This window comes from Rattus norvegicus, chromosome 9, assembly GCF_036323735.1.
Source record: "Rattus norvegicus strain BN/NHsdMcwi chromosome 9, GRCr8, whole genome shotgun sequence".
NCBI classification, from domain to species: domain Eukaryota; kingdom Metazoa; phylum Chordata; class Mammalia; order Rodentia; family Muridae; genus Rattus; species Rattus norvegicus.
The window spans coordinates 84298865-84314385 of record NC_086027.1 but is presented as its reverse complement, the minus strand read 5'-3'; the positions used below and the strand labels follow the sequence as shown (position 1 = coordinate 84314385).

The following is a 15521-nucleotide window of genomic DNA, read 5'->3' as shown; positions in this document are numbered from 1 at the left end:
CCAGGGCGGCCGGCGATTGCGCCTCGGGGACTATTTTTAGGGCCCCCGGCTCGGGTTGCGAATGAGCAGTGGAGGGAGGGGGCAGCAGAGGAAGGGATTTGGACTCCATGTGGCTCCTTCTCTCTCTCTCAGTGCCCCAATCACCAGGACTGGCCTGAAAGAATCTCCTCCCCCACGGTGTGTGCATGTTGCCCCCCACCCCCACCCCAGCTTGTGAAATCTGGGGAGTCGAATTACCCCTGTGTTTAGGCCCGCTTCCTTTCTTCAGGGCCAGAGTCCCAGCTTCGCTAGGCTGGTGGAGAGGAAGAGGAACAGTCCTGAGGAGATGCCTGAGAGGCACATGGAGAGATAGGCCCCAGTGGAGGTGAGCAGACTGCAAGCAGCAGGGACCCGTGGCCTCTCTCCCACACTCCATAACAGCTGGTAAGCACCAAGACCCATGGCCTGGAGGCCAGGTGGAGTGTTTGGCTCCCAGCTGGTCCTGCACTCACTATACCATCCTGCCTTCCCCAGCCAGGTGACCCCTAATCCTCTCCCAATCTGCCCTCACCTATAGGAAGAGCAGTTGGCCAGGATTGCAACCGACCAGCAACAACAGCCTCAAGAGGAGACAGAGAGACAGCATGAGGTCAACAAGGTGACAGAGGGGTTTGGAAGGCTTGAGCTGTGGATGAGGACAGAGGCTTGGGTGGGTTAGGATCCCGTTCTCCAGGCAGGTTCTGATCTCAAGCTTGAAGGTTTCTTTGCTCAATGTGTGGAGGTTGAATACACGCACATGGGGTAAAGACAGAGGTGTCCAGGCCACACGACACTGGTTGCAGCCTCTCACCAGCTTCCCAGATGCCCACTTTTCTCTGCTGCGCTCACTCTGAAGGGCAGATCAACAGGGAAGGGCGAGGAAAGGATCAAGGTGGAGAGGCTTTCCACATGAAGGTCGGAGGTCAAAGGTCAGCCATTGGTGCATCTAGCCTGAGACCCACACAGACTTGTTGGATGATAGTGCAGAAGCTCTTCTCATCCAGTAGAGATAAGCCTCCTGGGGACACACACGCACACACACACACACACACACACACACACAGAGGAATGCATATGAAACTGGTAAATCTGATAATCTGGATGTTCTATACTAAAGTCACTTTCCTGGTAGCCATACAAGATGTCACCACTGGGAAAACCCGAGGGAAAAGCCCACAGGATCTGTCTATCTCTTCTTTGTTATTTCTGACAAATGCATATACTGCATATGAATTTACATTTCAAGGGACTTGCATAGGATTCCTGAGGCCCTCAGTTCCATTTGCACACACACACACACACACACACACACTCACACTTTTATGGATCCAGAACTGACCTTAAGCTAAGGGATAAACACTGGGAAAGACTGAAAACCAGGGTTGTTCAGAGATGAAGAAGAGTCTTCTTGACTTGCTGGTTGCTTAAATAAATGAATCATCTCCATTCTGGGATGCTGAAGTCAAAATGTGCATGTTTGTGTATGTGTGCACAAGTGTGTGTGTGTGTGTGTGTGTGTGCGCTTGAGAGCATGAGCATGCATTCCCAGGTGCACAGTACAGAAGAAACAATTTAAACACTGAATTATGTCCATAAAGATTCAAGCCTTAGGGAATGTCTTTTCATGTAGCTCGCATACATTAACGCTGACTCTTTGTGATGTGCAGGCCTCCGGTTTTTGACAAATGCATGAAATTGTGTATTTTCTAGCCCAGGAACATACAAAGCAGTTCCTGGATCCTAAATATTCACGTGTGCGCCTCTTTGTAGTCAGCCACACCTTGTCTACCAGTCCCTGGCAACCTCCAATGAGGAATTGAATTCTACAATGTAAGTTGAATTCTAAAAAGGTTTTTAAAAAAAAAGTGGGAGAAGGCACAGGACACAGAACAGGAAGAACAAAGGAAGAGCTACTGTTTTGTTTTGTTTTGTTTTTACGATCACAGTCAGACTGAGGAGGGTGGCTCAGTGGTAAGCGGCTTATTGTGCAAACAAGGAGGGCCAGTGTTTGGGTCCCCAGCAGCCATGTAAAAATCCTGGTGGGTGACACTTATCTCTAACCTCAGTGTTAAGGGGCAGAGACCGGTCAATCCTAGAGGCTCACTGGCCAGCCTACCTGAACTAGAATGTTCCAGATCAGTGAGAGATCCTGTCTTAAAATCTAAGCTGAAGAGCAGTAGAGAGGAGACTCCACGTGGACTTCTGGACTCTACACATGCACACCTCCCCTACACACACACACACACACACATACAAACACACGCGCGCGCGCGCACACACACACGCACACGCACACAGATGCATGCACGCACACACATACACACACACATATACACAGCTCATCATTCTAAGCCATTTAACCAACACTGTGTACCTCACCATTACAGGGAATGCAGTGGAACAAATCACTTAGCATCTCTGAACCTTGGTTTCCTCATCTATGCACGGGGGTCGCCACACTCGGGTACATTTGTTCCTTCAGCAAACATTCTTGAGTTTCTCCTATGAGGCTGGCACCAGGGACAGGGCCATGAGCAAAACAAACATAGATATGTCCGTCCCTGGGGCTGCTTATACTTACTGGAGAAGACAGACATTTGACAGAGCAACCAGGGAAGAGTAGAGACTGAGACAGAGAGAAATACCTCAGCGAGCGCCTAGGGGGTGGGCAGTTTACAAATGTGGTGCAGGCGTGCTCTACGATAGGGTGTTTGGATCAATGAGACGGTACATGCCAGTAACCCTAGTGCCTGAGGCAGGAAGATGGGGAGTTTGAGATCAGTCTTGGCTTATACAGTGAAGGCCTGTCTCAAAAATAAATTAAAGAAACAAATAAAATAAAAACAATTTAGGGTAACTGGAGTCACCTCCACAGCAGCTCCAGAGACAGTCTTAAGAGGATGAGGAAGGGAAGAATAGGGCTGTGTAGGGCTATTTCAGCCCACGTGGGATGTACCTGGCAGATCCCGGGAAAAGCCAGAAGGCTAGCAAGGCTGGAGGGGATGAACAAGCCTCCATCAGGATAAAATGGATCATATAGCTTGAAAAGGCCAGATGGCCCAGCATCTTGCAGGTCATAGTGCTTTTATTCTCAGCGAAATGGGAAGGCTTCTCTGGATTTTGAGGGGAAGAATTACACGGTCTGACCTATGTTGTGATGGTATTAAATTATATTAAATATTAAAATGAATATTAACTATTTAAAAGGCCCTGGCACAGGGCCTGGAACACGGCTTGCATCCTGCCTACTATGTCCATTCAGAGGTTTATCTTGACTTGCTCCCCAGGGTCTATGGGCCTGAGAAGGCTCAGGCCCCTGCTGGTGCCTGGCGCCCTCTCCTGGACCAGGCTGGACCGGCTGACAACTGGAAAGGTCAGGCTGCTGCCAGGGCAGTTGCTCAAGACAGTTGGCTGGAAGGTGTTTGTCTCTCAGCTCGGGCCTCACGGTGCCCTGTATTCTGGCGCCAGGGTGTGTGCTGCCTTCTGATCACAAGTCTGTGGTGTCATGGAAAGAGGTCTGGGCCCCAGAGGCCCTATCTTCCTTTGCTACAGATGGCTGTGTGACCTTGGCAGATCATGCCACCTCTCTGGACCGAGGAACATTTTACCTAAGCTGTTTTGCTTGCTTGTTTGCTTGCTTTGAGAAGCTGACCAGCCCGGAAGCTGCTGTGTGGGACATTCAGGTCTTAAATTCATGATGCTTTTCCCTCTCCCAAGGGCTAGGGACCGTTGTGCCTGGCTCCTCTGAGACTTTAAAAAATTTTTTTGAGGTTTTATTTATTCTAACTTCATTTTTGTTTATGTATATGAGAAATGTACTTCTGTGTACCACGTGCATGCAGTACCCACAGAGGCTCGAAGAAGGCGTTGGATCCCCTGAGACTAGAATTATAGGTGGCTGTGATCTTCCGAGTCCTCTCCCTGAGCAGCCAGTGTTCTCTGTGCCGAGCTACCTTTCAAGCCCTAAGTCTCATGTGCACAAAAGGTGAAGGGGAAACTCAGTAAATGTCCACTGAGTTGGTGAGGAAGTGGGTGCTACCAGCTCTTCCTAGTGAACATTGAACATAGAGAAAAGTAAATAAACATCCCCAGTGGGTATTCATTAAAGAAGTGTTTAAATATTTAATGAGTATCTACTGGGTACCAAGCACTCTTTGGGGTTACGAGGAATATAGTGGTGAGTAAACAGATAAAAACTGTCCTTGGGCAGCTGACATTTTTCCTCATTGAATCAAAGGTCACTGACTCATGGGCATATGTGCCCTAGTGAGCTGTGTGGAGAGGAAGGAGGGGGAGAAGGAGTGACCTCAGAGGCCGGGGCTGGAGTTCAGCCAGAGTGGACAGATGGGATAGAAGGGTGCCCAGTGGGATCGAGATGCCTCTAACAGTCCTTCCTGCTCCCCTCCTCAGAGAGAACTCAGGTCGCCTGAGTCTGGCCTTTGGACTGTAGGAAGCCTACAAAGATCTGTTTCCTTCTTGATGCACAGTCTTGTAGAAAACCCCACAGCATCTCAAGGAGTGGGGAGAGATTTTGCCATGGAAGCAGTTAGGGAGCTGAAGCTCACTGAAGAGCTGACTCTAGAGATACAGAATCAGGTGGGCCGTGAACCTTCTGAGGTCCATTCTCTGGGTCACTGCTAGCTCATGGGGGCAGGCTCAGAGAAGCTGTACTCGGAATGTTCCCTTTGGGTATGGAGGGCAGCATTGGCCTCCTACCTGAGGAGGGGCAGGTGTAGTCACAGGTGACAAGTGAATGAAGGCTTTCCTTCTGAGCATTCCCTAATGGAGGGGCTTCCAGAGAGTTGCCACAAACGGTGGACTGGGATGAGGCTGGGAAGGGGATTCCCTGATTGAATCTGGGACCCCTAGCTCCCCTAACCCCAAGGACAGTCTGACCTGTTATTTTAGGACAGTGAGGCTAACTCCCTTCCCCTGACTTATGAGTGCCTTTGCCCTGTGTGTAGAAGATGAGTATACATAACTCACTCAGGTGAAGGAGAAACAGCAGGACTCTAGAAACTTCTTTCAGACTCCTGCCATGGTAGCCTTATCCACCAAAGCCACGCCCTCAGCCCAGGGGTTCCCCAGAGCAGTCAGCACATATTTTTGTGTTTCGAAGATAGGCTAGACCTTGCTAATGCTTCCTGTTCTAGTCCTGCATAAAGACACTGACCATCATTCGAGTCCACGTTCTGCGAGTTTGTCTATAGTGCTGACTCTGTTAGAGCACATGGATGATGGAAGTGACGGGGGTCATTTCCCTATCTGTCACAGGGGACAGTGGTGGGGACTTGGGTGGATCCTCTTAATGGACCTGCTTCAAAAAAGTGGGGGCTGGTAAAAACAGAGAGCATCCAACAGGAGGGGAAAATCACTACCCAAAAGGACTTTGAGTGGCTTTGGAAAGCTATTGTAGAATGAGACTTAAAGCCTCATTAGTTCATTCGCCTGCACCTGTATGAATTCATCGTCATTTTGATTTTTATATTCATCCACATCCCTTCAGTCACTTAGATATGGGGTGGGGAGCAACATGGAGCCTCAAGTCCAAAGGCTTAGCGTGTTCCTTAAATCTTTCTCTGACCTGAAACATATCTTAGGAAGAAGTGGGAAGAGAAATACATTTCATGTGCCACCCCCAGACCTTTAGGCTGCTCAATTGTTTCCAAACTCTCTGTCGATTACATCTCCCCCATAGACTGAAATGCCTCCTTAAGGGTACTCCAGCATCCCATACATATGTGAAGCCTGTTTTATTCCATTAACGTCTTAGGCGGTTCCTTTCTATTAACCAAACTTTCTAAGTCAGCAGTTCTCAATCCGTGGGCGTCAAATATCAGATATTGACATTATGATTCATAACAGTAGCAAAATTACAGTTATGAAGTAACAGCAAGAATAAGTTTATGGTGGCGGCGGGGGGGGAGGTGGTGGTGGTGGTCTCCACAAACATGAGGAACTGTATTAAAGGGTCACAGCGTTAGGAAGATTTAGAACCATTGATCTACGTTATCATGGTCTCATAATACATATACATGTTTTATTCAACTGATTTCTCTTTTCTTTAGTAATTCCTATACTCCCCTCTCAAAGCCTGTGTGCTTTTTACACAGTCCTCATTAGGAAGAAGAGGCTGGCTTCGGACCTGAAGTCTTCAAGGCCCAACCTCTCCAGTGCCTGTGTTAGGATTACAAGCAGCACACCCGCCCTGGCTCCCTTTGGTATTTTATTTGAGACTGAATTCCATTGGAACTGCATATGGATGAAGGGTGGCTTGACATTCACTTAAGAGTCTTGGAGTGGGGTTGGGGATTTAGCTCAGTGGTAGAGCAGCTGGGTTCAGTCCCCAGCTCCGGGGGGGGGGGGATTTTTTTTCCTCCCCCCCCCCCCGGAGCTGGGGACCAAACCCAGGGCCTTGCGCTTGCTAGGCAAGCACTCTACCACTGAGCCAAATCCCCAACCCGGAAGCTTTCTTTATTCAAGTAAAAAGTCTGTCTTTGCACTTTCGTGAACAATGTTAATTTTGTCTGGATTGACTTCTGTGCATGAAAGAAAGGGTTAAAAGGTATTCAGACTGAAACACAAGGATCAAGAGTTTAAAGCTGAATGGTTGGATACAGAGGGGATTTGGGACCAGCCTGGGTTACATGAAGACATTTCATCCAAAAAAAAAAAAAAAAAAAGTAAATGGAAAGTGACTGGTATCTTGGGAGGAAGGACTGAGGGAACTTCCTTCACAGCCAGTCTGTAGAGGAGAACTGTCCCCATCCCTGCCTTCACTCAGATGCCCCAATGACATTAAGGGGATAGGAAACCTAAGGGGATAGACTGGACGGGAGGCTCTGTGGCTTTTTAACAGGAGCCCCTTCTCCAACACCCCATGCTCCCCAGACTGCAGCGCCCAGAGACTCACCCCTTAATCTAGCTGAGCAAGAGGGTGACATGGTCTATCCCAGGGTAATGGGGTCATGACAGGGTCCAGGGCCCCCCCAAGACACAGTCAAGACAGTGGGGCCATGAAGGTTTGTGCTTATCTCTTTATTGTTTCTGTCCAGGGCCCCTGCGGTGGGAGGGGCAGGCAGGGGAGGTGGCATCCTCCCACCAACCTGAGCCCACTCTCTGCCTCTCTCTTCTTTCCTCTCCAACTTCTCACCCATCCTCTCTCCTTCTGTATCTCCTGCTCCCACATCCAGCACCTTCCAGTTCTCTCTTACAGCCCCTGCTTTCCAAGCCTATCCTGAGCTGGGGTGGGAAAGAGAGGGGCCACGAGGACATTTTTCAGGCCCCCCCTTCTCCATCTCAGCTCGCTGAGGCTTCATTCTGTCTCTGACCCAGGCTGGGGGTCGAATGTGGGGATATCCACAAAGCTCTGTCCTGACCCTGCCGGTCCCATCGCCCTCTCTGGTACCCCCTTCTAAGCCAGAGGTCACAAAGATGGCAGGGAAAAGGGTCAGGCCTTGAGCTAGGTTCTCTCTTAAGAGCCAGGCTTGACAGTTGCCAATAGCCAGGGCTCATGGGAGGGTCTGCAGAGGTGGCTGAGGGGTTTCCTGAGGCTGGGCAGCATGAAGACCACAAAGAGGTGATTGTGAGGAGGGTTCAGAGGCTGTGAGAGGAGAAAAGCGACTGGGTGTGACATCCGAGAGTGGAAAAGGCTGGCTTCAGGAGGCAGTGAGGACGGGGCCAGGACACTGAATTCCTGGCTTACAGCACTTCATGTTGTTGCTGTGTGGCCTCGCTGACGACCTGAGCAGGAGGAGAAGGCCAATCTATCCACTGCTGGCTAAGAAGAGCCTCACCCCCAATTACTCCACCCCAAGGCAGCAAGGCCCACTCACCCCCATCCAGGGTTGGGAGCCACCCAGCTGTCAGACACCCCCATTACTCCTAAGGACGAGGGGTCCAACACCACTCACCTCTCCATCCCGGGTCTCAATGGTCTTGATCATCACTGTCTTTTTGGTGTGGACTTCGGAACCCCTTTGCTCAGGGCTGGTTTCTGCAATAGACCCACCACATGCTCAGCCTGGCCAGGTTTATACCTAAGCTACACAGTGACTGGAGATCCACCCCAGGCTGCATTGCTCCAAGTACTAGCTGATTCTCCCCTTCCCCATGACAACCGTCTGACCTCATCCTCGAACCCGGCACCCAACAGATGATTCTATAGAGCCAGGGGCTAGTCTTGCTAGAGGAATGACTTCAAGAGCCAAAAGACTGTGCTGTGGGCTGGTACAGGACAGCAAGGGACCCAAGGCCCAGGATCAGATTCATGTTTCCTATCCCACCTTGCTCTCTGGATTTTCAGAAGAGTCCTGAGTGATATATCCGTGGACTGTCCTCTAAGACAACCCCAAAGCCTGGGCCTATAGATCTGCTGGAGAAACTTAGAGGCTCCAGGATGAGCTGTTTAATGTCTGAATGAAGCAGGAGCTAATCACTGATTCACGGGCCCTACTGTGCCTCAGTCTCCTCTCTGGGACACAGCAGCCATGATACTTCCCATAGTGTGGCTCAGAGCTGCTGATGTGCAGCAAAAGTGATTTTATATGCAGAACACATACTTGGTATCTGAATAAACAAATAAGTGAAAAAAGAAAAAGAAATCTGAGTTTCATAGTGGGGGTCACATTTAGTTCCGTGGTGTCAGGAGTTTGGCGTTCATGAGTCCCTTAGCAAGCAACTAGCCTGTAATGAACGTTTGACTCGATGGAGCACAGCGTGTATTTTTCCTGATGGAAATGAATATCGAAGATATAAAAGGTTTGATCTAGGAAAGGAGAAGCTGCCAAGATCTCCGACTCGCTTTCCTAATGTATCATTAGTGAATGCTTTCCTGCTCTCTGGGGTTGGGAAGCCACTTGATCTGCATATTACTAATGTCAAGATGGCAGAGTGCCCTCAAAGCTCGTTCGCATCATTGTTTTGGCTTTGCTAAAATTTGGCTTTTTCTTCTTCTTTTTTTTTTTTTTTTAAAACGTGCATCCAACATCTTGCTCCCACAAATAGGGCACTCAACAAACAGCCAGAGAATGTGTGCCAAGTGCGCTCTGGCAGCGTTCCAGACAGTTCGTGAGCAAGGGGTACCTCCCTGCGCAGGCAGCAAGATGCCCCTGCTGCCAGGGGAACACCCCTGCAGCTTCCAGAGTTTGGGATTCAGGATATATCTGATTCTTGAGAACCAATAATCCAGAAGGCTGGGGGGATGTAGTCAGCACAATAGAACACAAACAGCACCAGCGTTATCGCCACCCCCCTACCACCTCCGTGCTTGATCTACAGTACTCTTTTCCTTTCACGCCCGGCCTGCACCAGGGCTCCATCCCTCTCTCCTAATAGGCTAGGGCTACCCAAACTGAATCCTTGCAGCGGACCTCCACCATCCAGCACACACTCACCTCGGAAGTTGAGAGCAGAGAAGGTCTGGATCGGAAGGTTGATCCTGAAGAGGGAGAGACCATGTCCCCAGAGGGTTAAGAACACCCAAATCTCCCCCCTGAAATCCTCCTTGTCACTCTTTTAGCTGGTTCTCCCCCAAAAATTCCCAGCCCCACTGAGCCTTTACTCTTACCTCTCACAATGCACAGATCAAGAACCAACTCTAGCTGTCCCAGAAACTGTCCCTTCTAGAAAATTCACCCATTCTAATCCTGACCTCAGGCACAACTAACCCCACTGCACCCTCCAAGCTCCCAGATCTTCCTCGTTCCTGGCAATAGGGGATACATGAACAGTAGCTGCGAAACTCACTTTGTGCCCACTTCCCAGGCAAGCCAGATCCGGGAATGGGCCATTCAGGCCTAGTCTAGAAGAGGGGATCTGACCTTAAAAGGTCATTCATGTTGTGTTAGGTGTACGTTCTACAAAATGCAGGGGTTGGGAACGGAGTATAGTTGGTAGACAGTTTGTTCTGCGCACACGAAGCTGTGGTTCAGTCCCCAGCACTACTTGAACCAGGTATGGTGGCACAGCCTATTCAGGTCCCATCATTTAGGAAATGGGGACAACAGGACGGGTGTTCAAGGTCATCCTTGAGCTACATAGCATGTATGGGGCCAACCTGAGCTATAGTAGACCTTTCTCAAAAGAAACTAATAAAAACCACAAATTCTCCTTATAAGTCTATACCTAGACCTGCTGCCATGCCTTTTATGAGAATTGATGGGTACCGTTTGCTGGCATAATTGATCTGTCTTAAATTGACATTAAACTTACATACAACAGAAATGTTAGAGTACATCTAGTGAGTTTTGAGAAGTATATTCCATGTAACTGCCAGTACAATCCAGATTCATAATAGTTCTGTCTCCCAGAAGATTCCTGTGTGTGTGATTATGTGTATGTGTGTATGTGTGTGTGTGAGTGTATGAGTGTGTGTGTGTGTGTGTGTGCGCGCGCGAATGTGTGTGTATATGTATGTATGTGTGTGGGTATGTATATGTGTGTGTATGTGTGTATGTGTGTGTATGTGTATATGTGTGTGTGTATGTGTGTGTGTGAGTGTGTGTGTGGGGTACATATGTGTATGTGTGTATGTATGTGTGTATGTGCGTGTGTATGTGTGTGTGTGTGTGTATGTGTGTGGGTATGTGTGGGTATATGTATATTGTGTGTGGGGGGGTATGTGTGGGTATATGTATGTGTGTGTGTATGTGTGTGGGTATGTGTGGGTATATGTATGTGTGTGTATGTGTGTGTGTGTATGTGTGGGTATATGTATGTGTGTGTGTGTGTGTGTGTGTGTGTGTGTGTGTGTGTGTCTCCATAGCCCTGGCTGTCCTGGAACTCACTCTGTACACCAGGCTGGCCTTGAACTTAAAAGATTCACCTGCCTCTACCTCCCGAGTGCTGGGATTAAAGGTGTTTGCTACCACTGCCGGGTCACACTCCTGCTTGTCCTCGTATCTGGAGTTTGGTGGATTGCCTTGAGCACGTCATCTGTGTCTTCTCCTTAGAGCATAAGTGACTGTGTGTTTGTGTGTTCACCCCAGCCTCCTCTAAGGCCATCCATGTACAAGGCCTCCTGCTTCTCCGATCTCTGGCTCTAGCCCCGCCCCCTCCATCCTCATCATTTTCCACTCTGCTTTCATGGCTCCCCTGACTGGCAGTAATATTTTATTACCGATTGCCAAATATGATTTTATGCTGTGGGTTCTTAATTCTAAAGGTGGATAAGGGAATACTTACACTTCTCTTTTTTAAAATAAAAAGCTGTTAATTACATCGTGCTTTACCCAGGTGGCCCTCGTTCATTTTCTGCAACAGGCAGAACGGTGGCCTCTTGTATAAAACTGTTTCCGGGTCTTGTTGAGATCTGGGGTGTTTGGGCTCCCCGCACCAACCCTACACCTAAGCTCTCACCTGCTCTCCTCGCCCTCCAGCAGCTTCCGGTAGGTGGCAATCTCCACATCCAAGGCCATCTTCACATTGAGCAGATCCTGGTACTCCCGCAGATGGCGGGCCATCTCATCCTTTAGGTGTCGGATCTCCTCCTCCAGGCGCGCGATGTTGTCCTGATAGCCACTGGCCTCGCTGGCGAAGCGATCCTCCAGCTCCCTCATCTGCCTCATCAAGGAGTCGTTCTGCAAGGGATGAGAGAGTCCGAGTCAAGGGTAGGCTCAGAGCACGTCTAGGAGGGAGGGCCTTAGAGAACCCGGATGGAAATGAGACCCAGTGTTGGAGGTTGGAGGCACCTCCACGTGGTCATGGTCAGGTAGAAGAACCCTCAAAGGCTTTGCTCTTAGCTGTGGGACCCTGAGTTCTAGTAAAGTCTTACATGGGCATTCAGAATAAATCACCTAAAAAGGAGCATCCACCCAACCTTACAAGGAGACGCCCCCAGGACTCATCTGATTCCTTAGAGAATACCCAACTAGGAATCCACTCATCTGGCTTTACCTCTCTGTGCATTGAGGGACTGGAGGACCCAGAGGGTCTGTAATGAGCTCAAAGTGTCACAGGGTGAAGGTTTGAGCTAAGCTGCAGGCAGAAAGAAGCTGAGGTTGTGGGGGAGGGGGAGGGACTCACGGTGCCCTTGAGAGCATCAATCTCGCAGGTGTAGGACTGGATCTGGTGTCGGTATTCCATCATCTCCTGCTTGGCTTGGCGCAGCGCATCGTTGTTCTTATTGGCTGCCTGAGTCAAGTCTGAAACCTGAGGGCAGAGAAAGGGTCTCTGAGACAGAGCGGAGCAAGAGGCAGTGTAGGTAAGGGAGTATGGAGACACCAGGTTCACCCTACCCCATGGCTGCAAGTACAGGAAGCATTTCACATGGAGATAGAGGAGGACAGGTGCCAGAGTTCCTGGGCTAGATCACCCACCTTGGACTTGTACCATTCTTCAGCCTCAGAGATGTTCTTAGCCGCAATGGTCTCATACTGAGCACGGATGTCCCTGAGGGCGGCTGTGAGGTCTGGCTTGGACATGTCCATCTCTACCTGGACCTGCTGTTCCTGAAGCTGGGCCTGGAGCTCACGGATCTCCTGCAGGGCACAGCCGGGCTTCAGTCCCCTTCTGGACCCTCCCAAAGCACCTTCACACACACACACACTCACACACACACACACACACACACACAGACACACACACAGACACATACACACACAGAGAGACAGACACACACACACACACACGCGCGCGCGCGCGCGCGCGCGCGCGCGCCCCACTTCAGAGTTAGTTCCCCCACCTCCCCGCTTCTAGATGCTTTCACCATCAGCCAGGGGCCCTGGTACCTCTTCGTGCACTTTCTTAAGGAATGCAATCTCCTCGTTGAGTGACTCAATTCTGCGCTCTAGGTCAATTCGAGCCAGAGTGGCTGCATCCACATCCTGGATGGAGGAAATGACAATGTCAGGGTCAGGAAAAGCTCAAGTAGGGACCAGAGAGACAGAAGAGAGATGACCGCTGGGGACCAAAGAAGGCTCACCGCTCGGAAGGCAGCCAAGTTGTTCTCTGCTTCTTCTCTCAGTTGGATTTCCTCCTGTAGCCTAGTCAGGACAGACAGACAGACAGACAGACAGACAGTGAGGGACAGAGCCAGCTGTAGAAAGCTAGTGGCTGGGGACCTATCAGGGAGCCAGCTCAGGACACAGGGACAAGTCTTGGTGGTTGGGTAGGAGCAAGAGGCCCAGAAAAAAAAAAAAAAAAAGTAGCAGAGGCCCCGCCCACGGGGGGAGGAGCAGGAAGTGGCTCAGTCTCAGCCCTGGAGCCACACCCTTGAAGTCTCCTGTCCAAGATTGACTGACCTACCCCGGGGTTAGGAACTCTGTTTTATTTTATCCACCTCTGTGTTCCCAGGCCTAGCCTGACCCATGTAGGAGCTAAATAAATGTTTGTGACTTCGGTGGCAAGAAGGTGACTCTGCTCAGTTGGGTAAACAGAAACAAGACCGTCACTACGGAGTCTTTTCCATCTTTTAAAACAAATCTTGCCAGTAGGCCCGGTTGGCCTTGTACTTCCTCTGTATCCCAGACTTGCCTAGAACTCATGGCAATTCTCCTGTATCGTCCTCCCAAGTGCTGGAATTATGGGGGTGTGCCTCCATGTCCGGATTACTCAGCCTTTTTCACTGGATCATGGTGGACTGGGCCATAGCCCTTATCCACTGTCCCCTTTACTCAAGCCTGTCCATTTACCTGGTACAGTAACACTGCCTCAGCTAGGCCTAGGGGTCAAGGGGTCAAGCTCCCCATCCCAACCTTCCCTCGGGCCTCATCACAGCTAAGCTGAAAGCTACTGCCTGGCTTCCCTCCTGCTCTTCCCAGCCCATCCATCCTTCCAGGGGGCCCCCCATCAGCCTCTGACCCTTTGCTTAGCTATAGTCATGACCACACTGTCACTCCAGCAACTTAGTATCCTTTCAAAGGCAGCTGCTCACTGTGCACTAGGCAAGGTCCCCCATTTCTTCTCTCTGTTTACCTCCCTACTCCAGTGTTACATAGAAGGAGCAACGGAAAGATCCGGAGTCCATCTCCTCTTAACTAATGACCTTTTCCAAACATGGGCTGAGGAGGTTCTCAGGCTCCGGGAGGGGGAGCCAGGAGGGGGATGGAGATGAGGGGGAAAAATCTGGGAGGCGCTGGGCTCTCACTTGGCCTTGAGCCTCTGCAGGTCGTCTATCAGGTTGTCACGCTCCACGTCGACGCGGGCGCGCTGGTTGGTGAGGACCTCCACTTGGCGCCGCAGCTCTCGCATCTCCTCCTCGTAGAGCTCGGCGACCCGAGTCGGCTCTCGGCCCTTGAGCCGGTTGACCTCGGCGGCGAGCGCGGCGTTCTGCTGTTCCAAAAAGCGCACCTTCTCGATGTAGTTGGCGAAGCGGTCATTGAGCTCTTGCAGCTCCACCTTCTCGTTGGTGCGCGTGGCCAGGAACTCCTGGTTCACTGCGTCGGCCAGCGAGAAGTCCAGCAGCTCGCCCGCGCCATAGGATGGTGCTCGGGTGGTCCCCAGCCGGCTAGCCCGCAGCGACCCCAAGCCTCCGGCCCCGCCCGACGTGCGCGACACCTGGTACACGCGGGATGTCACTGAGCTCGAGGAGCCCTTGGTACCGAAGCCTGCTCGTGGGAACACCGGAGAGCTCAGCGGGGAACCGAGCGAGAAGCCCGGGGCGCCGCCGAAGGTGCGGCGGTAGGAGGACACGCGCTGGCTGGACGAGTAGGCCTGGCTCATGGTGGCGGCGTGGACGAGGCTGAGCGGACGCAAAGAGGAGGCAGCAGGCGGGCAGCCGGCTGGAGAGTGGATATGAAGAGGGGAGACGGAGCCCCTTAGCTGTCGGCACTATTTGTAGCCCTCCTGACATCACCCCTCGCCGCCCCTCCCCTGACAGCTGCAGGATCCCTCTGTCCTGCCAGGAAAAGGGCGGCCGCAGGCGAGGGGGCGGGGAGGCCAGCTCCCCCGCAAGAGGCCTGCGCTCCTGGACAGCCCCAAGAGGACAGAAGACAGGCAGGCCTGCAGGGTTTCACAGGGCAGGGAGCTGACAGGAGACCCCTGGCCGGCCCCCTTTTCCATTTGGATGCCTGTCTTATCCTGGGGAAAGCAGGCTAGAGAATTTCATTTGTTTGAGGCTGCCTATTTTCACCGAGGAGAGGTTTTAGGTTATTGGACCGAACAAGGACCCCCGATAAATAAAGTTGCAAATAAAATTGCCTAGAAAATGCTGAAGTTCCCAACGACTGTGGGCGAAGCCCAGACAGGAGTCTACTAGCCCATCAAAGGAGTCTCTAGGTGGGCCTGTAGGATAGGCCTATGGTAGTCAGAGAGTAACCCTGACCAGTGCCTGATTGCTTATGCATACCACTGACACCTGGGTTTTAACTCTGAGCCTCAGTTTCCCTAGGGAGGAGTGCAGGCCTTCTGCATCCCTCAAGTTTATAGCCAGCAGGAGAGTTTCCAGAGAGATTCTGATGGCTGTTTCCAACTGCGTGTAGTCACACCCCCGCATCGCCTTTGCCTGACTCCTGCGCCCCTGTCTCCCTCACCCCCTCTCTGATTCATCCCCCCTACTCACACCG

General features: G+C 51.1%; 1 protein-coding gene and 1 long non-coding RNA gene across 2 annotated transcripts; one reads left to right on the top strand and one right to left on the bottom strand.

Moving 5' to 3' along the window:
• The first annotated feature begins 64 nt into the window (after nt 1-64).
• LOC102550477 (uncharacterized) lies at nt 65-7317 on the top strand. Its single transcript, XR_010055038.1, has 5 exons — nt 65-177; nt 269-423; nt 557-637; nt 1729-1848; nt 6132-7317. It is a non-coding gene; the product is annotated as an uncharacterized LOC102550477 (long non-coding RNA).
• Des (desmin) lies at nt 7042-14760 on the bottom strand. Its single transcript, NM_022531.2, has 9 exons — nt 14105-14760; nt 12941-13001; nt 12747-12842; nt 12336-12497; nt 12043-12168; nt 11377-11597; nt 9414-9457; nt 7932-8014; nt 7042-7761 (listed from the first exon to the last, which is right to left on the bottom strand). The coding sequence occupies exons 1-9, from the start codon at nt 14677-14679 to the stop codon at nt 7720-7722; spliced, it is 1410 nt and encodes a 469-aa protein (NP_071976.2). The 5' UTR covers nt 14680-14760; the 3' UTR covers nt 7042-7719.
• Nucleotides 14761-15521: the final 761 nt, after the last annotated feature.

Coding starts and splice junctions, on each gene's coding strand:
- Des (NM_022531.2), bottom strand. CDS start 14,679: ATGAGCCAGGCCTACTCGTCCAGCCAGCGCGTGTCCTCCTACCGCCGC. Junction 13,002..14,104: donor CTGCAGAGGCTCAAGGCCAA/GTGAGAGCCCAG, acceptor TGTCCTGACTAG/GCTACAGGAGGAAATCCAAC. Junction 12,169..12,335: donor AAGAATGGTACAAGTCCAAG/GTGGGTGATCTA, acceptor CTCTGCCCTCAG/GTTTCAGACTTGACTCAGGC.